This window comes from Neophocaena asiaeorientalis, unplaced genomic scaffold (genome assembly GCF_003031525.2).
Source record: "Neophocaena asiaeorientalis asiaeorientalis breed wild unplaced genomic scaffold, Neophocaena_asiaeorientalis_V1.1 scaffold432, whole genome shotgun sequence".
NCBI classification, from domain to species: Eukaryota; Metazoa; Chordata; class Mammalia; order Artiodactyla; family Phocoenidae; genus Neophocaena; species Neophocaena asiaeorientalis.
The window spans coordinates 438,399-459,981 of NW_020174549.1; the positions used below are offsets into that span (position 1 = coordinate 438,399).

The following is a 21,583-nucleotide window of genomic DNA, read 5'->3' on the forward strand; positions in this document are numbered from 1 at the left end:
TTCCCTCCCCCTCCCCCTTGGCAACCACAGGTCTGTTCTCTATGTCTGTGAGTCTGTTTCTGTTTCGTAGATAAGTTCATTTGTGTCATATTTTAGACTCCACATATAAGTAATATCATATGGTATTTGTCTCTTTCTGATTTATTTCACTTAGTATGATTATCTCTAGCTGCATCCATTCTTTCTAAAGAGCATTTAATATTCTATCAAATAGATATATGACAATTTCTACTGCTGGGGTTAGACTGTTGCCTTAAACGTCTTTTATTATCTTAACTTTGCTTTGTCCCTCTCTCACAATATGTGGAAAATGGTTTAAATAAGGTTATTATACTTACAACATATTAGTCATAAGCTCCCTTTCTTCATTTATAGTAACATTATAAAATTTTGATCACGTCCTCATTCCTCAATTTCCATATTCTTTAGCACAGAGTTTGCGCTACTTATGTTTTCTTAAAACGTGTCCTTAGAATAACTTTGGATTCAACTATATTACATTTCATATCTTCGTTATAATAAAACTCAAACTCAAGTAAATCACCTGTATATATTGGACAAGTTTCACGTCCTGTGACTACCAGCTTTCCAGAATAAACAAAATGATGATGGTTTGCCTTCACAAGTGGTAAAGACCAGTGAGAGGAATTTTTAAATCCACGACATGCTTCTCAATTCACAAAACTAGATATTGCTCAATCTCATCACTAAGAGATAATCACTGAGGGGCTACTCTGTATAAGGCATGCTGCTAAGAGACAAGGAAGATAATATTCACTAAAGAAAAAGCCAGGTGGGAGCAAAGCAAATTGAGTGTGGGTCTGGGTGAGATGCTGGACTGATGGGTGTGCAAACCACCTGTGTAGAATTACCCTAATTAAGGCGATGAAGCTAATGAGGGTTGATCCAATCAATGGATTCCTTGGGCAAATCCAACCTTTATTGACTTCATCTCTCACTATGTGATAATAAGTGACAGCTATGTTAGCAGAGCAAACATCTGGGCCCAAAAGCAAAAGAAAGTAGATGAGTAATGAAGATATACTGACTGGGAAAACTGTATTTGACTTGCCAGTGATAAAGAGAAAAAAAACTGGGTCCAATTAAGAGATATCTTAAAATTTCTGAACTCAGATGGGCCAAATTAAAATGGATCAGGGAACGATGGTGGGAAATGATAAAGAAAAGGCATATATGTATGCCTGCTGCAGAAGAAAAAGGCGGCAGGAAAGATTACATCTGTGGTTTATGAAATAGCATAATTTACTCAAGGCCTGAAACACTCTGAAGATGAGGGAAGGCAAGGTGATAGGGAGTACCGTGTGGCAGAGGCCCCCCAGGGCACAGGTCAGAAAGCACCATCCACTGTGCAGGACTTTGTTAGGGATAATTCTCCAGCAGAGAGAAATATGAGGGCAAAGGTAGAGTGCTCCCTAAAAGGCAGACTTCAAAGGCCTACAAAACTCCAAGCCAGACCGTATCAGTAGCAACCACAGTATGGAACTAAAACCAAACGAGCAAAATATAAAGACTTGGGAGATCTGTGGGAAAAAAACACAGAGGAAAAAAAGAGCAGGCTATGAATCATCTCATAAATGTGGCATCCATCCTGATTAGGAGACAGCAGAAGCTGAGATGCTGAACAGAGTTCACTGAAGAATTAAGATTCTGCATTGTTATGCCAGAAAAGCAGAAGTTAATGGGCAAATGGAAAGCAAAACACTTTAAATACATCAAAGTGGATCCTAAGGAGGAGGGAAGGAAATGTTAGGAGAGATTCCAAAATAAAGGTAACTCCACCACCAATTTGTAAATTTAGCAAGAAGATAGAAAGGTTTCAGGGCTTCCCTGGTGGCGCAGTCGTTAAGAATCCGCCTGCCAAGGCAGGGGACACGGGTTTGAGCCCTGGTCCAGGAAGATCCCACATGCCGTGGAGCAACTAGGCCCATGAGCCACAACTACTGAGCCTGCACTCTAGAGCCCGCGAGCCACAGCTACTGAGACCGCATGCCACAACTACTAAAGCCCGCGTGCCTAGAGCCGGTGCGCCACAACAAGAGAAACCACGGCAATGAGAAGCCCAGGCACTACAACAAAGAGTAGTCCCTGCTTGCTGCAAATAAAGAAAGCCCACACACAGCTAAGACCCAACGCAGCCAAAAATAAAATTAATTAATTTTTTAAAAAAAAGAAGTGTTTCAGATGCCCATCTCAACAACAGGTAGCAAAATACATTGGGAGATTTTTTTCCCCAAAGATATGAAAAGCATACCTTCTTAATTGAAGATTTCTAGCAACTGAGCTAAGTTCTAGGACATGAAGCCCAAATCAATAATATGGATCCACTGGCTTCTAAAGAAACAAAAACCAAGATTTTCTTTTGTCCTTACCGTTTTCTCTGTCTACTCCTGGAAAAGTAGATCACATGATAGACAAAGTTGAATTAATCCAACACTGAAGATGCTGAAGGAATGATACCAGGTTCAATGGAAGACAATCTAAGCTAAAGTGGCTAAAAAAATGCAGACCATCCATGCACCTGAGTGAACCTCCTTGGCTGTGACAAAATAGAGTTAGAAAATTGGAGAGGAGAGATTTCTGGGTCTTAATTCTTCCAAGAAAAAGATTTCAGTGTGGCTCTTTAAATTCTGTGGCAACAATAGGAGAAGAAATCAATTTGTGAGACTTCAGTTTATTCTGGAGGATCCCAACTCTGGAAAGTGGAGCTGCTTCACATTTTGACACTCAGGAACAAATTTTTAGACTATGCTGTCATTAGTACGTAATGTGTAACTCTTTCTGGTGAACCAGATTAGACAATGCAGCTAGAATTCAAGACGGGAAGTTAAAAGGCGGGTGAAAACTATTATATATAAGATGGATAAACAACAAGGTCCTACTGTATAGCACAGGGAACTATAGTTAATATCCTGTGATAAACCATAATGGAAAAGAATATTAAAAAAAGAATGTATACATGTGTATAACTGAGTCACTCTGCTGGATAGCAGAGACTGGCACAACTTTGTAAATCAACTGTACTTCAATTAAGAAAAATAAAATTAAAAAAATAAAAATGAAAATAAAAGGGGAGACTTCCCTGGTGGCACAGTGGTTAAGAATCTGCCTGCCAATGCAGGGGACACGGGTTCGAACCCTGGTCCAGGAAGACCCCACATGCCGTGAAGCAGCTAAGCTTGTGCGCCACAACTACCGAGCCTGTGCTCTAGAGCCCGTGAGCCATAACTACTGAATCCCACATGCTCTAGGGCGCAACTACTGAGTCCATGTGCTGCAACTACTGAAGCCCACGTGCCTAGAGCCTGTGCTCCACAACAAGAGAAGCCACTGCAATGAGAAGCCCGTGCACCACAACAAAGAGTAGGCCCCCCGCTCACCGCAGCTAGAGAAAGCCCACGTGCAGCAACGAACACCCAACACAGCCAAAAAATTAAAAAAATTTTTTTAAGTTTAAAATAATTAAATTAAAAAAACAATAAACGGGGGGGGGTGAATTTGGGGCCTATATAGTATGGTCTTGAGTATCTTTAACTAATGCCCATCTTGACTCATTTCAGAGGTTTCTTGGGACAATACCAGACAACAGCTGAACTGCTGATGTTCTCTAACTGAACTACAGGACAGAAATAAAGATCGAGAAAGGGCTCAGACAAAGCTGGTAGCAGCTCTCCCCAATATTCTGATGATTTCATTCTCCAAGAAGGATAAACTTGCCCTCAGTTGATAAACCCAATGGATCAACAGAAAGAACTAAAACTGGATGAATACAGAGAAAGGAAAAGCTCCAGTCTTCCACCCTCACCAATCTTATCCCTTAATTCCTCCCTAAAAATGAATGGCTAAACTAATTAGGTTAAGTCCTAATTGGCACTAATTGCTCACTTTCACTAGTAGGTGAAGTCATTTTAGATAAAAGGTTCTGCACATGAATGTGGCTTCCTCTCCTTCCTCTTTCATATTTGCAGCCCGATCAGTAAGAAAAAAAAAACCAGTAATTTTGCATTCTCTCTCCTCTTCTCTCATGGGCATTCACATTACTTTGGGAAAGGTTGCCAACCAGGAGTAAGATTTTGGATTTAAAAGAAGAGGCCCCATTTGAGCCAAAGCTTTGTGCTCCAGTCCTGAGTAACACAGCACTCCACACTGGGAGTTATAAGCACGAGCCTTGCTAACAATAAAGCATTAACCTTGTTTCCCATTGGGCAATATCCTTTGTATGTACATACAGTCTCTGGAATATTATAGGGAGAGAGTGGTAATAGGGCAGGATCAGGACATGGCTACGTGCCTTGCTATAATGCCATCAAAGTCTCAGTTCAACTCGCAACACTTGCCTTCTAGCAGCTTATGAACCAATTGGGGACAAAAAAGAAATACTAAGATCTAAAGTCATACAAGATGAGGATCAAAGGAATGTTTTTGGAATTCAGAGAAAGAAAAATGTACACTTCTGATTAGTTGGCATAGTCAGGAAACTGGCTTCGTGAAGGAGATGAGATTAAAGCACAAAAAGGTAGGATTTCAAAAGACAAAGAAGGGAACATTTCAGGAAGGATCAGAGGTGGAGGAGTGGGCACTGGAGGAGCCTCAGGAATAGGAACAGCAAAAGCTGAGAGGCAAAAAAAAATTCAAGGTAACAAAATGGATGTAAACAATTTTGGCTGAAGTAGGGAGTTTACATAGGGGTGTAGAAGAAAGATGAAACCAAAACAAGTCTGTTAACACCAGAATGTGAAAGATCTTGAATGCCAATAGGTTATCTGCACTTTATTCAATAAATATTAAAAAGTCATCAAATGATGGTTACATGAATTGGGGAGAGACAAGTGGATGGGATCTGGGGAACCACTTGGCTAGATGTGTGTTATTGTCAAGGTCTTAACTTTATTTTGGATGGTAAATTTGTTATACTATCCAAAATGATTTTTAGGGGAATCGGGAAGATGGCGGAAGAGTAAGACGCAGAGATCACCTTCCTCCCCACAGATACACCAGAAATACATCCACACGTGGAACAACTCCTACAGAACACCTACTGAATGCTGGCGGAAGACCTCAGACCTCCCAAAAGGCAAGAAACTCCCCACGTACCTGGGTAGGGCAAAAGAAAAAAGAATAAACAGAGACAAAAGAATAGGGACGGGACCCGCACCAGTGGTAGGGAGCTGTGAAGGAGGAAAAGTTTCCACACACTAGGAAGCCCATTCGCAGGCGGAGACTGTGGGTGGCAGAAGGGGAAGGCTTCGGAGCCGCGGAGGAGAGCACAGCAACAGGGGTGCGGAGGGCAAAGTGGAGAGATTCCCGCACAGAGGATCGGTGCCGACCGGCACTCACCAGCCCGAGAGGCTTGTCTGCTCTCCGGGCGGGGTGGGCGGGGCTGGGAGCTGAGGCTCGGGCTTCGGTAGGAGCGCAGGGAGAGGACAGGGGTTGGCGGACTTACTTTATTTTATTCTCTTCCTTCCTCCCTTGTTCACATTCTCTTTCTTTCTTCTTCCTTCCTCCCTCCCTCCCTCCCTCCCTCCCTCTCTCTCTCTCTCTCTTTAAACAATAAATGCTGGACAGGGTGTGGAGAGAATGGGACACTCTTGCACTGCTGGTAGGAATGTGAATTGATACAGCCACTGTGGAGAACAGTATGGAGGTTCCTTAAAAAACTACAAATAGAACTACCATATGACCCAGCAATCCCACTACTGGATATATACCCTGAGAAAACCATAATTAAAAAAGAGTCAGGGGGCTTCCTTGGTGGCGCAGTGGTTGAGAGTCCACCTGCCAATGCAGGGGACACGGGTTCGTGCCACGGTCGGGGGCGGGGGTCCCACATGCTGTGGATTAGCTGGGCCTGTGAGCCATGGCCGCTGGGCCTGTGCATCTGGAGCCTGTGCTCCGCAACGGGAGGGGCCACGGCAGTGAGAGGCCCGCGTACCGCAAAAAAAAAAGAGTCATATACCACAATGTTCATTGCAGCTGTGTTTACAATACCCCGGAGATGGAAAAAACCTAAGTGTCCATCATCGGATGAATGGAAAAAGAAGATGTGGCATATATATACAATGGAATATTACTCAGCCATAAAAAGAAACAAAATTGAGCTATTTGTAATGAGGTGGATAGACCTAGAGTCTGTCATACAGAGTGAAGTAAGTCAGAAAGAGAGAGACAAATACCGTATGCTAACACATATATATGGAATTTAAGAAAAAAAAAATGTCATGAAGAACCTAGGGGTAAGACAGGAATAAAGACACAGACCTACTAGAGAATGGACTTGCGGATATGGGGAGGGGGAAGGGTAAGCTGTGACAAAGCGAGAGAGAGGCATGGACATACATACACTACCAAATGTAAGGTAGATAGCTAGTGGGAAGCAGCCGCATAGCACAGGGAGATCGGCTCAGTGCTTCCTGACCGCCTAGAGGGGTGGGATAGGGAGGATGGGAGGGAGGGAGACGCAAGAGGGAGGAGATATGGGAACATATGTATATGTATAACTGATTCACTTTGTTATAAAGCAGAAACTAACACACCATTGTAAAGCAATTATACTCCAATAAAGATGTTAAAAAAAATGAGAAAAAAATGATTTTTAATAATTATTCAATTAGTCATCAGATGATTTTAAGCTATGCTTCTATATGAATAAATACCCATTTCTGGTTATACTCAAAAAGACTCAGTAAAAAATAATCAAAAGAAAATTAAATATAAAATTATAGTTACACCTATACTTTACCAATATTCAATAATTATTTCAGAATGAAGGCTCTACCTCCAAATTTCTCAACTGCTTTCTCCACTGCACTGCTGATTTGTTGTTCATCTCTCACATCAACAACACATGGCAAGGCCTTTCCTCCAGCTGCTTTGACTACAAAGGATAAACAAAGAAGCATTCAAATATTAAACCTTTCATCAATATCAAACCTCTGACACAAGAGTCAAAAGAAAAAAGTACCCCATTTTCAGAAAATCAATATATATAACTATGTCTTATAACTACTAGCAACTCTGCCCTACAGTAGGACAGACTGATGAATCCAGCTGCAGACTAGCTAGGCCAACTCTATTAAAAAACCAAAAAGGAAGGTAATTTTTTAAAATGCTATTAAACTGGGGAAGGTAATTTAAAAGACCTTTATTATGGAAAATTTCAAAAAATCTACAAAAATACAAAGAATAGTATAATGAACTATCATGAATCCATCTCCTATCTTCAATGATTGATAATGTTTTGCCAGTTATTTAATTTGTTTATCTACCCACAATTCCATTTTGTTTTTTGCTGGTGTATTTCAAAACAAACCTCAGGCATCATTTCACTCATAATTTCTTCATATATATTCCCCTAGCATAACCACAAAACTATTAACGTAACTAACGAAACTAGCAATATCAACTGAAGCTGAAATTTAAGTCATTACTCCTGGCACAGTGCCTTGAATATAAGCACTCAATAGCTATTTGTGAACTGCAAATATTAAAATAATGACTTGTGAATTATGCAGAGAACAAGTAACATGGAGTACTTTTTCAAAGTGTTCACACCATCCACCTCTCAAATTCTTTCCTCTACTTCCACTCCTCTACTCTCTGCTCCCATCCAAGAACCACTGCCCTCATGAGACATGATATTTAACGGGAGTCTCTCCCATCACTTAAAACTGCTGGGGAGAAAAATGGTTCCCAAACACTGCTGTAAGGTGACAAAATATTTCTTTAACCTGATAAAATTATTTTTAGGGTAGACTTCAGATAGATATAATTAAACTTTCCAGCAAATTCTCTATGTATTGAAACTCACTTTCTTCAGCAGCACTATAGATTGTGCCTGCAAGTTTGGGGTGTGCCTGGGCAGTCTTTGCAGCAATGACTATATTTGCTCCATCCTTTGCTGCTTTCAAAGCAATAGCTTTGCCAATGCCACGGCTCGCGCCTGTGATGAAGACAGTACATCCTGCTAGCTTCCTACAACAGAACAAATGTGACCTTATTAGAAAGCTCAATGTTTTTATTTACTTACCAGTTTCAGGAATTCATGCACATAGTCACAAAACATGTTTCCTCCTCTATCAAACTTTCTATAAACCCTCCTCCCTCCCCATCTGATAGCTAATAACTCTACTTTACTCCCATTGTACAATGATTTACAAATTATTACAACTGCAGCGGCCAGATTTGCCATGACTTGGCAAACAAAATCTGCTCAAATGAGAAATCTTAAAGAGAAATGAGGAATTAATAAACTACATAAACGTATTTTTCTGACAGAAAAAGTGTTAACAAAGCTTATTCTTGAAAGATTTTTTAAAAGAGCTTATTTTTGAGTGGTGGGATTATGAATAAATTGTATCATATTCTTTATATTCTTCAGGATTTTTCAAATTTTCTTCAATGAATACATACCACTTAAAAGGAATTATGTAAGAGCTAATAATTTTTTAACAGATGCTCATCATTGCTTATAATAGCCAGAGTAGAAACAACATAAATGTCCATCAACTGATGAATGGAAAAATAAAATGTGATATATACATAATACAATGGGATATATTCAGCAATAAAAAGGAATGCAGTACTGATCTATGCTACATGGTTGAACCTTGAAAACATTATGCTAGTTGAAAAAGTCACAAAGGACCTCATATTGTATGATTCCATTTATATGAAATGTCCAGAACAGGCAAACCTATAGAGACACAAGGATTAATGTTTGCCTAGGACTGGGGGTGGGGGATTTGGGGGTTGACAGCTGAGGGGTATGGGGTTTCTTTTGGGGATGATGAAAATATTTTAAAATTGATTGTGGTGATAGTTGCACAACTCTGTGAATATACTAAAAATATATAATATACCACTTAATTGTATACTTTAAATGGGTAAATTGTGTGATGTGTGAATTACATCTCAGTAATGCTGTTAAACAAACAAACGTAGAAAGATGGCAAAGAACTCAGGGTATTGTTCAAAAGATTCTGTGATCCAAATGTACTGAGGAAAGTTCTCTGTGTCCATTAAGTTTTTTATATCTACCCACCTTAACTTTTAACCTTCTAATTATTCAGTTGTTAGATGAGAAGAAAACCTGTATAAAGTCAGATAACAGTGAGGGAAACCTACTTGTTTACTTTCTAAAGGCAAATAAAAAGCTCGTTTAAGGAGAAGGATGGAGAGGACAGCAAAAGTGACAATGACAAAGAGAAAAAGGGACAGTAACCAAAGACAGGGGTAACAGAGAAGTAGGCTTGTTAACAAAAGAACGTAAAGCTCTTGCCAAGATCTGGAGAATTACACTCTAGAAGCAAATTAAGAGGTAAAAGTGGGAGGATTTCAAAATAAGGAATAAATGGTTTAGCAAGAAAGAAGGGGAGTGGAGAAGTGAGGAAGAGACAGAGGTGTTAACTATTTTTAGTGAAATAGCAAACACACAAAAAGCATATAAACTAATGTGTATAGTTTAAAGAACAAATTAAGATAAATACCAAGGAATAGAAATAGAATATTACCAACGCCCCAGAAGCCAGCTGTCTATTCCTCTCTAACTATCCTTCTTCTTCCTCCCGACCCACAAAGTGACAACTACTTTATTTTTATTTATTATACAGCAGGTTCATATTAGTTATCTATTTTATACATATTAGTGTATCTAGGTCAATCCCAATCTCCCAATTCATCCCACCACCATCACCCCCACTCCGCTTTCCCCCTTTGTCTATATGTTTGTTCTCTACATCTGTGTCTCTATTTATGCCTTGCAAACCGGTTCATCTGTAACATTTTTCTAGATTCCACGTATATGCGTTAATATACGGTAGTTGTTTTTCTCTTTCGGACTTACTTCACTCTGTATGACAGTCTCTAGGTCCAGCCACGTCTCTACAAATGACCCAATTTTATTCCTTTTTATGGCTGAGTAATATTCCATTGTATATATGTACCACATCTTCTTTATCCATTCATCTGTTGATGGGCATTTAGGTTGCCCCCATGACCTGGCAAATTGTAGCGCTGCAAAGAACATTGGGGCACGTGTCTTTTTTTTTTTTAATGAGCTAACTTTTAAAAATAAATTTACTTATCTACTTCTTTCTGGCTGTGTTGGGTCTTTGTTGCTGTGCATGGGCTTTCTCTAGTTGCGGCGAGTGGGGCTAATCTTCACTGTGGTGCACGGGCTTCTCACTGCGGTGGCTTCTCTTGTTGCAGAGCACGGGCTCTAGGCACACGGACTCAGTACTTGTCGCTCACGGGCTTGATTGCTCGGTGGCATGTGGGATCTTTCCAGACCAGGGATTGAACCTGCATTGGCAGGCGGATTCTTAACCACTGCGCCACCAGGGAAGTTCTACAAGTGTCTGGTGTTAGGGAGTGTTCTAATTTCATTCTTTTACATGTACCTGTCCAGTTTTCCCAGCACCACTTATTGAAGAGGCTGTCTTCTCTCCACTGTACATTCCTGCCTCCTTTATCAAAGATAAGGTGACCATATGTGCATGGGTTTATCTCTGGGCTTTCTATCCTGTTCCATTGATCTATATTTGTTTTTGAGCCAGTACCATACTGTCTTGATTACTGTAGCTTTGTAGTATAGTCTGAAGTAAGGGAGTCTGATGCCTCCAGCTCTGTTTTTCTTTCGCAAGATTACTTTGGCTATTTGGGGTCTTTTGTGTTTCCATACAAATTGTAAAATTTTTTGTTCTAATTCTGTGAAAAATGTCATTGGTAGCTTGATAGGGATCACATTGTATCTGTAGATTGCTTTGGGTAGTATAGTCATTTTCACAATATTGATTCTTCCAATCCAAGAACATGGCATATCTCTACATCTGTTTGTGTCATCTTTGCTTTCTTTCATCAGTGTCTTATAATTTTCTGAGTACAGGTCTTTGGCCTCCTTAGGTAGATTTATTCCTAGGTATTTTATTCTTTTTGTTGCAGTGGTGAATGGGATTGTTTCCTTAATTTCTCTTCTGATCTTTAGTTGTTAGTGTATAGGAATGCAAGAGATTTCTGTACATTAATTTTGTATCCTGCAACCTTACCAAATTCATTGATTAGCTCTAGTAGTTTTCTGGTGGCACCTTTAGGGTTCTCTATGCATAGTATCATGTCATCTGCAAACAGTGACAGTTTTACTTCTTTTCCAACGTGGATTCCTTTTCTTTTTTGTCTCTGATTGCTGTGGCTAGGACGTCCAAAACTATGTTGAATAATAGTGGTGAGAGTGGACATCCTTGTCTTGTTCCTGATCATAGAGGAAATGCTTTCAGTTTTTCACCATTGAGAATGATGTTTGTTCTGGGTTTGTCATATATGGCCTTTATTATGTTGAAGTAGGTTCCCTCTATGCCCACTTTCTGGAGAGTTTTTATCATAAATGGGTGTTGAATATTGTCAAAAGCTTTTTCTGCATCTATTGAGATGATCGTGTGCTTTTTATTCTTCAATTTGTTAATATGGTGTATCACATTGATTGATTTGCATATATTGAAGAATCCTTGCATCCCTGGGGTAAATCCCACTTGATCATGGCGTATGATCCTTTTAATGTGCTGTTGGATTCTGGTTGCTAGTATTTTGTTGAGGATTTTTGCATCTATATTCATGAGTGATATTGGTTTGCAAGGTTTTTTTTTTGTAGTATCTTTGTCTGGTTTTGGTATCAGGGTGATGGTGGCCTCGTAGAATGAGTTTAGGAGTGTTCTACAATTTTTTGGAAGAGTTTGAGAAGGATGGGTGTTAGCTCTTCTCTAAATGTTTGATATAATTCACCTGTGAATCCATCTGGTCCTGGATTTTTGTTGGAAGATTTTTAATCAGCTTCAATTTTATTACTTGTGATTGGTCTGTTCATATTTTCTATTTCTTCTTGGTTCAGTCTTGGAAGGTTATACCTTTCTAAGAATTTGTCCATTTCTTCCAGGTCATCCATTTTATTGACATAGAGTTGCTTGTACTAGTCTCTTAGGATGCTTTGTATTTCTGAGGTGTCTGTTGTAACTTCTCCTTTTTCAATTCTAATTTTATTGATTTCAGTCCTCTTTTTCTTGAAGAGTCTGGCTAAAGGTTTATCAATTTCGTTTATCTTCTCAAAGAACCATCTTTTACTTTTATTGGTCTTTGCTATTGTTTTCTATTTCATTTATTTCTGCTCTGATATTTATGATTTCTTTCCTTCTACTAACTTTGGGTTTTGTTTGTTCTTCTCTCTCTAGTTCCTTTAGGTGTAAGGTTAGATTGTTTGAGATTTTTCTTGTTTCTTGAGGTAGGTTTGTATGTCTACAAACTTCCCTCTGAGAACTGCTTTTGCTGCACTCCATATGTTTTCCATCATTGTGTTTTCATTGTCATTTGTCTCTAGGTAATTTTGATTTCCTCTTTGATTTCTTCAGTGATCTCTTGATTATTGAGTACGGTATTGTTTAGCCTCCATGTGTGTGTTTTTTACGTTTTTTTCCCTGCAATTGATTTCTAATCTCATAGCGTTGTGGTCGGAAAAGAAGCTGGTTATGATTTCAATTTTATTAAATTTACCAAGGCTTGATTTGTGACCCAAGATGTGATCTATGCTGGAGACTGTTCCATGAGCACTTGAGAAGAAAGTGTAATCTGCTGTTTTCAGATGGAATGTCCTATAAATATCAATTAAATCTATCTGGTCTCTTGTGTCATTTAAAGCTTGTGTTTCCTTATTAATTTTCTGTTTGGATGATCTGTCCATTGGTGTGAGGTGTTAAAGTCCCCCAGTATTATTGTTACTGTCAATTTCCTCTTGTATAGCTGTTTGCAGTTGCCTTATGTATTGAGGTGTTCCTATGTTGGGTGCATATATATTTCTAATTGTTATATCTTCTTCTTGGATTGATCCCTTGATCATTATGTAGTGTCCTTCCTTGTCCCTTGTAACATTCTTTATTTTAAAGTCTATTTTATCTGATATGAGTATTGCTACTCTGGCTTTCTTTTGATTTCCATTTGCATGGAATATCTTTTTCCATCCCCTCACTTTCAGTCTGTATGTATCCCTAGGTCTGAAGTGGGTCTCTTTTAGACAGCATATATATGGGTCTTGTTTTTGTATCCATTCAGCAAGCCTGTGTCTTTTGGTTGGAGCATTTAATCCATTCACATTTAAGGTAACTATCAATATATATGTTTGTATTACCATTTTCTTAATTGTTTGGGGTTAGTTTTTGTAGGTCCTTTTCTTCTGTTTTTTTCCACTTAGAGAAGTTCCTTTAGCATCTGTTGTGAGCTGGTTTGGTGGTGCTGTGCTGAATTCTCTTAGCTTTTGCTTGTCGGCAAAGCTTTGATTTCTCCGTTGAATCTGAATGAGATCCTTGCCAGACAGAGTAATCATGGTTGTCAGTTCTTCCCTTTCATCACTTTAAATATCGTGCCACTCCCTTCTGGCTTGTAGAGTTTCTGCTGAGAAATCAGCTGTTAACCTTATGGGAGTTCCCTTGTATGTCATTTTTCCCTTGTTGCTTTTAATAATGTTTGTCTTTTTAATCAATTTACTATGTGTCTCAGTGTGTTTCTCCTTGGGTTTATCCTGCCTGGGACACTCCACGCTTCCTGGACTTGGGTGGCTATTTTCTTTCCCATGTTAGGGAAGTCTTTGACTATAATCTCTTCAAATATTTTCTCGGGTCCTTTCTCTCTCTTCTCCTTTTGGGACTCTTATAATGCAAATGTTGGTGCATTAATGTTGTCCTAGAGGTCTCTTAGGTGGTCTTCATTTATTTTCATTCTTTTTTCTTTATTCTGTTCTGTGGCAGTGAATTCTACCATTCTGTCTTTCAGGTCACTTATCTGTTCTGCCTCAGTTACTCTGCTATTGATTCCTTCTAGTGTATTTTTAATTTCAGTTATTGTATTGTTCATCTGTTTGTTCTTTAATCCTTCTAGGTGTTTGTTCTTTAACTCTTCTAGGTCTTTGTTAAACATTTCTTGCATCTTCTCAGTCTTTGCCTCCATTCTTTTTCCAAGGTCCTGGATCATCTTCAGTATCATTATTCTGAATGGTTGCCTATCTCCACTTCATTTAGTTTTTTTGGTGGGGGGGTGGGGTTATCTTGTTCCTTCATCTGGTACCTAGTCCTCTGCCTTTTCATCTTCTCTTTCTGTGAATGTGGTTTTTTTCCCACAGGCTGCAGGATTGTAGTTCTTCTTGCTTATGCTGTCTGCCCTCTGGCGGATGAGGCTATCTAAGAGGGTTGTGCAAGCTTCCTGATGCAAGGAACTGGTGGTGGGTAGAGCTGGGTATTGCCCTGGCAGGCAGAGCTCAGTAAAACTTGTCTACCGATGGGTGCAGTTGAGTTCCCTCCCTACTGGTTGTTTGGCCTGAGGCGACCTAGCACTGGAGCCCACAGGCTCCTTGATGGGGCTAATGGCGCACTCCTGGAGGGCTCACGCCAGGGTGTACTTCCCAGAACTTCTACTGCTAGTGTCCTTGTCCCTGCAGTGAGTCACAGCTGCCCCCTGCCTCTGCAGGAGACCCTCCAACACTAGCAGGTAGGTCTGGTTCAGTCTCCTATGGGGTCATTGCTCCTACTGCCGGGTCCTGGTGCGCACACTACTTTGTGTGTGCCCTCCAAGAGTGGAGTCTCTGTTCCCCCCAGTCCTGTCGAAGTCCTGCAATCAAATCCCACTAGCCTTCAAAATCTGATTCTCTGGGAATTCCTCCTCTCGTTGCCAGACCCCCAGGTTGGGAAGCCTGACGTGGGGCTCAGAACCTTCACTCCAGTGGGTGGACTTCTGGGATATAAACATTCTCCAGTGAGTCACCCACCCAGCAGTTATGGGATTTGATTTTATTGTGATTGCACCCTTCCTACCGTCTCATTGCGGTTCCTCCTTTGTCTTTGGATGTGGGGTATCTTTTTTGTTGATTTCCAGTGTCTTCCTGTCGATGATTATTCAGCAGGTAGTTGTGATTCCAGTGCTCTCCCAAGAGGGAGTGAGCGCATGTCCTTCTACTCCACCATCTTGAACCAATCTCCTCTCACAACACTTTAAATATTATTACTCATTCCCTTGTTTTTTTACTATTCCTAACACTTACATATCTATGTCTAAGCCCAGGACTAAACCCAACCCTCCATCTGCTTTGTGCATAGTCCTAGAGTGAAGAATCGTTTTCACAGATGAACATTTATGATCAACTTGATGATAGGGAACACCAATTTTGAACCCCAATTAAGCAAAACATTATCTCCCTGTTATGGATTGAACTGTATTCACCAAAATACAATTGTACCTCCCTGTCACAGATTGAATTATATCTACCAAAATGTTAGGATATGTTGAAATCCTAACCTCCAGTACCCCCGAATGAGACCTTATTTGGAAACAGGGTTATTGCAGATGTGATTAGTTATAATGAGGTCATACTGGAGTAGGGTGGATCCTTAATCCAATATGACTGGTGTCTCTTTAAGAGGAGGAAAGACGTGTGTGTAAAGACAGACACACAAGGAGGATACCACATGATGACAGAGGCAGAGACAGGAACAAAACAGCTACAAGCTAAGAACACAAGGACTGCCAGCTATCACCAGAAGCTAGGAAGAGGTAAGGAAGAATTCTACCCAGAATTTCAGAGCATGGCCCTGCTAACACCTGGATGTCATACTTCCAGCCTCCAGAACTTTAAGAAAATAAATTTGTTTAAAGCCACTCAATTGGTGGTATTTTGTTACGGCAGCCCTAGGAAACCAACACACTCTTCCTTCTCCCCAGAAAAGAATTTCATTCTTGTCACTAGTAGATATGTATTACAAAAAAAGTACTTATTTTGAATTTCACCAATTAAAAAATACCGTGGAAATTGGTTTTCTCTCATTATACATACATCTCTTATATGTGATGTTATAGATACATCTCTTACACCTACATAGTATCTCCAATTTTGCCTCTTGCCCAGGAAATCTAAAATATTTACTATCTGGACCTTTACAGATAAAGTTTGCCTAACCATGATCTGAACAATAAACTTTAATTTTTGCCTAATGTTGAACTTTATATAATAGATTCATACAGTATATGTTACTCTATGACTTGCTTCTTTCACGAAACATGGTTTGGAGACTTACCCATATTTTGCTGCAAATAGTTACACTTATTTTAATTAATATACAATATTTCACATATGAACATACTATAAAGTACTTATTCATTCTACTGTTTATGGACTTTGGGGATCGTTTCCAGGTTTTTTTTTTTCTATTATGAACAATGGTGCTAAAAATAATCTTGTACACTTTTTCCAGTCACAGGTGCATGAGTTTCTCTAGGGCATACACCTACGGGTGAACCTGCCGGATTACAGGACACAGTTGTAGATTAAACATGACCACAAATCCTTTGGCATCCCTTCCATCAAGAGAAGGAGTATATTTTCCCCTTCCCCTTGAGTCTGGGTTCACCTTATGACTTTTTTGAGCAATAGAATATGATGAAATGATATTCTTGAATTTCCAAGACCATGCTATAAAATGGCTGGTAGTTTCCATTTTCTCCTGGAAGCCAAATGCTATGCTGTAAAGAAGAGAGACAGATTATCAACTGATGAGAGGCCATGGGAGAGAGGCCCTGGAGGGTAAGAAGTCATTTAGGATGTTTCAGCCCCAGTCAAGAACCCAGCTAAAAGGAGCCATATGAATGACTTCAACTTATACTATATAGAGCAGAAGAACCCAGTCAACCCAGAGAAGTGTGAATAATAATAAAGCATTCTCATTTCAAACCATTAAGTTTTAGGGTGGTTTGTTAAAGCAATAGGTAACTGAAACACATGCTGAAGTTCAACTTTCCCAAATAATGCCAAACCTCCTTCAAAGTGGTTAAAATTCCTACCAGCAGCAATATATGAGTACGAGTTCCTGCAGCTCCACACCTCCCCAACACTGGATGTCAGACATTTAAAATTTTTGACAATCTGGTACCTATGAAATAGTATCTCAGTATGGTTTTAATTTACATTTCCCTTATTACTAATAAGGGTGAATATATTTTCATGTTAATAGTCACTATGTTCCTTCTTCTGAGTAATTCCTATTAATTTATTTTGCTCATCTTTCTACATGGTTGACTTTTTTCCTAATGACTCATAAAAGTCTATAAGCTTTTAAAGACTTAAAATCTTTTCATTTGTGGCTTCCTTTTCACAATTATAGTATATTTTGATGAGCAGAAATTATTTTCATATAGCAGAATTTATGAATCTTTTCTTTTACAGCCAATGCTTTTGGGATTAAGAAATCTATCTGTAACCACAATTGTATTAATTTTCTTCCAAAAATTTTATGGTTTATCTTTTAAATTTTTGTCTTTAATCTACATAGAATGAATTTTTGTATATGAATTGAGGTAGGGATCCAACTACATTTTCCCCCATATGGCTAACCAACTGTCCCAGTCTGAAAAGTCCATCATTCCCACAGATCTTTAATGTCAGCTTTGTCATAGACTGAGTCTCCCTAAATATACAGATCTGTTTCTAGGCTCTCTATTCTGCTCCATTTGGCTACATGGATTGCACTGTCTTAAATATAACAGCTTTCTTGGATACACTTGGACCTTTGTCTTTCCACATATATTTTAGAATCAGCTTATTTAATTGCACAAGCAAAATCAGTTGGGATTTTGATAGAAACTGTACTGAATCTAGAATTCAATGTGGGAAGAACTGACATCTTTATGACACTGAGTGCTCCAATCCATTAACATGGTATTGCTCTCTATTTCACACCTGAAACTACACAGTGTCTCTCTGTAATCAAATGTAATGTTAATTTTGGCCATCCAACCATGGGTTATCAGATTTTTCCACTGTGTAATTACTATTCTTTCCCTTGCAACTAACAACGCAAAGATGCTTAAAGACCATTTTTTAATTTGTATTATGATGTTTTCAAATATATTCAAAAATGGAGAAAATACTAAAATAAGCTCCCATTTTTATTTAACAATTCAACAATTATCAAAATTTGAAAGTGATAATCAGAAAGCCAATCTCAGAAGTCATATAATCTCACCTATAAATGCTTCAGTATGCATTTCTAACTTTTATATAACAATATCATTATCACAACTAAAAAATTGACAATAATTCCTCAATATCAACTAGTACCTATCCATATGCAAAGTTTAACAACTATCTCAAAAATGTCTTTTTACAGTTGGTTTGATCAAATCAGGATCCTGTCAGGACTTCACATTGCATTAATTTGTTACAGACATACCTCGAGATATTGTAAGTTCAGTTCCAAACCACTACAATAAAGTGAATATTGAAATAAAGCAAGTCACACAAATTTTTTGGTTTCCCAGTGCATATAACTGTTATGTCTACACTGTACTCTGTTAAGTGTGCAATAGTACTACGTCTAAAAAAAATGTACATATCTTAAATAAAAAATACTTCATTGCTAAAAAATGCTAACCATCAAAGCACAGTTGCCACAAACTTTCAGTTTGTAAAACACACAATATCTGCAAAGCACAATAAAGGTTAAAAACAATAAAACTAGGTATGCCTGTATATCTTATAAGTCTCTTTTAATCTATAACAGCTCCCCTTTCCATTTTCCTTATGCCATTTATTGGCTGAAAAATATAGATCATTTGTCCTGTAGTACAGCCCATATTCTGGATTTTGAACTTCTCGTTTTTACTGCCATTGTACTGTATTTCTTGTTGATTTTTGCTTGTGTGCAGAAATCGAATTCTCCTCATTGACTTTTGTATCCTGAAAATTTGTCAAACTCTTATTAAATCTAATAATTTAGTTATACATTATTTTGGTTTTCTATGTAATCATATTATCTGCAAATAATGACAGCATTGTTTCTTTCAGTCCAATCCAAATATTTTTTCTTTCTTTCTCATGCCTTATTCACTACAGAAAGAAGAAAAGTGTTCCCAGATTGAAGGTCTGAGGTGCTAGAAGGAATAAAAGCCAAAGATATTAGTAAATTAAGTATGGAAATCTAAAAAAGTATTTATAATGATAATTATAATAATATAAATAATAGTATTTTGGAGATTAAAAAGATAGAATTAAAATATATTGTTACAATAACATAAGTTAAAAACTGAGTGACTGGAGTTCAACTTTTCTAGGTACTTGTATTGTTTGGGAAAATGGTAAAACTTTTTTACTTTAGACATTGGTAAGTTACATACATGTTAAACTTTCTAGGTTAAATATGATAAACAGAAATCCAAGACTTTAACAGTTTTTTTGACAAGAATGGGATTCTGACAGAGACATGGCTTTCTGAAAGAAAAAAGGACAAGAGCCCCCAGAGCCAGTTTAGGGGATAGAAAAAGACTCCAGTAGCACTCTGGCCCGTGGCTGAGAGGAGTAAGGATCCTCATCTGTTCTTCTATTAAAGAAGCAGACCAACAAGAGGAAGGTACACTGTATACTGTAAGATACAATAGTATTCAAATCACTACACTAATACCACTACCAATAATAAATCTACTAAGTAAAGTTCAAGATTTCTTTGCACTGTTTTTTTTCTTTTAAAGTTATACTTTTTTTTGCATAGATGCTCCCCATTCTCCTCTCATTATTTATTTATTCATTCATTTATTTGGTTGCGCTCGGTCTTAGTTGCAGCAGGCGGGCTCCTTAGTTGCGGCATGCATGTGGGATCTAGTTCCCTGACCAGGGATCAAACCTGGGTCCCCTGCATTGGGAGCGCGGAGTCTTATCCACTGCACCACCAGGGCAGTCCCTCTTTGCACTCTTTTTGTCTTTAGAGCAAATCCCTCTAAGAGTGTACAAATTACTATGTTAAAATTATTCGTGCCGCAACTAAGAAGGCTGCATGCTGTAACAAAGATCCTGCGTGCTGCAACTAAGACCTGGCGCAGCCAAAATAAATAATAAATAAATAGATAAGCAAATAAACAATCTTTAACTGGAGAGCTAAAAGTATAAAGAAGAATTAATTGAATTATTTTTCTATGTATGTTTATGTGAAAAACTTGACATATAGTTAAGTTCCTGTTTATGGTAGCATTCCATTTTAGCTTACCTCTTTCCCCTCATCTTTGATGAGGGATGTTGTAAAACATATACATGATTTAAAAGTCAAAACTTATAAATGTGTATATTCAAAGAAGTTCAATCCCTTGCCTATAGGTAACTAGATTCCTTAATTTCTAGCTTATCCTTCTCATATTTTTGTTTTGAAAAATATGCAAACACACACACATACATAAGACACATCATATGTGTATGTGTGTATAATTTTCCCTTCTTTTTTTACAAAAGGGAGTATGCATAAGTGTTAAAATGATTTTTTTAAACGTGAGTATTTAAATGGAAATGTCCCAATTGTTGCTTTAAAAAGCCCTATCCCTAGCAGATGCAAACTATTATATACAGGATGGATAAACAACAAGGTTCTATATAGCACAGGGAACTATATTCAATATCCTGTGATAAACCATAATGGAAAAGAATATGAAAAAGAATGCATGTGTGTGATATATGTATCGCTGAATTACTTTGCTATACAGCAGAAATTAACACATTATAAATAAGCTATACTTCAATAAAATAAATAAATAAAAACAAATTTTTAAATAATTTTTTTTTAAAAATGAGGAAGCAAAGAGAGAAAAAAAAAAAGCTCTACCCCTTTGCCTTTGGTTTAGTTGGATTCATTCCCAGTAGGATAAAGGACATTTTCATGCTCAAGGTCTCAGGAATTGGCAGAAAGAAGGGCAAAGGCAGCTTTCCTCTTAACCTGAAGACCGGGCCTTAGTACTACTAAGGAACTCCTCCATCTGTAAAGCATTAGAACCAGAGTATAAAAGGCAAGATAGAAAAAAGGTTCCAAATTCCTCAGTACTATTGGTAGACGCCTAAAACTTGCTGAAGTAGAGTTAACCTACACTACAATTTACCAAAATTCTCTGGGACCTCAAAATCATGGTAAATGTGATGAAACTTTTAACTTTGTTTAGTTAACAAAGTTAACAAAGTTAACTTTGTTTGATGAAACTTTTAACTTTAGGAAAGAAAAACAATCACTTAAAATTCTGAGAAGAAATCCAAATGAGGCAGGAACTAGCTTTCCAAGATACTAAAGCATTTTATAAAACTAGAGCAATTAAAATAGTTTAGTACTGCTACATGAATAGACAGACCAACGTAATAGAATTTTTAAAAAGACCCCTAGATATACAAGAATTCAGAGGTGGAATTTCTAATAGAAAGAAAAAAATAACTAGTCAGCCAATGGTGCTGGAACAACTGCACAGCCAGCCACCTGAACCAAAATAAGTGGGTTTCCTAACTCACTTCCTATGCCAAAATAGTATGCAAAACAGTATTTCATTTCAGGTAGATAAAAATCTGAGTGGGGAAAAAAACCCACAGAAATACTAAAAGAATACTTAAAAATTATAAAACAAAAAACTTAGTTTAAGATGGCCTTATAGCTTTGTCACAAAAACACAAAAACTTTAAAAGAATAGATTGAGGGGAATTCCCTGGCCGTCCAGTGGTTAGGACTCTGTGCTTTCACTGCCAAGGGCG

At 38.1% G+C, this 21,583-nt stretch overlaps 1 protein-coding gene across 2 annotated transcripts in view; it reads right to left on the bottom strand.

Moving 5' to 3' along the window:
* The window catches only part of HSDL2 (hydroxysteroid dehydrogenase like 2), a 69,177-nt gene that overhangs the window by 45,333 nt on the left and 2,261 nt on the right, over positions 1 to 21,583 (bottom strand). For both annotated transcript variants that reach the window (XM_024757273.1, XM_024757272.1), the window contains exons 2-3: positions 7,826 to 7,989; positions 6,794 to 6,892 (exon numbers count right to left, since the gene is read on the bottom strand). In XM_024757273.1, the coding sequence (XP_024613041.1) occupies positions 6,794 to 6,892; positions 7,826 to 7,989 (263 nt within the window). The remainder of the gene's footprint in view (positions 1 to 6,793; positions 6,893 to 7,825; positions 7,990 to 21,583) is intronic.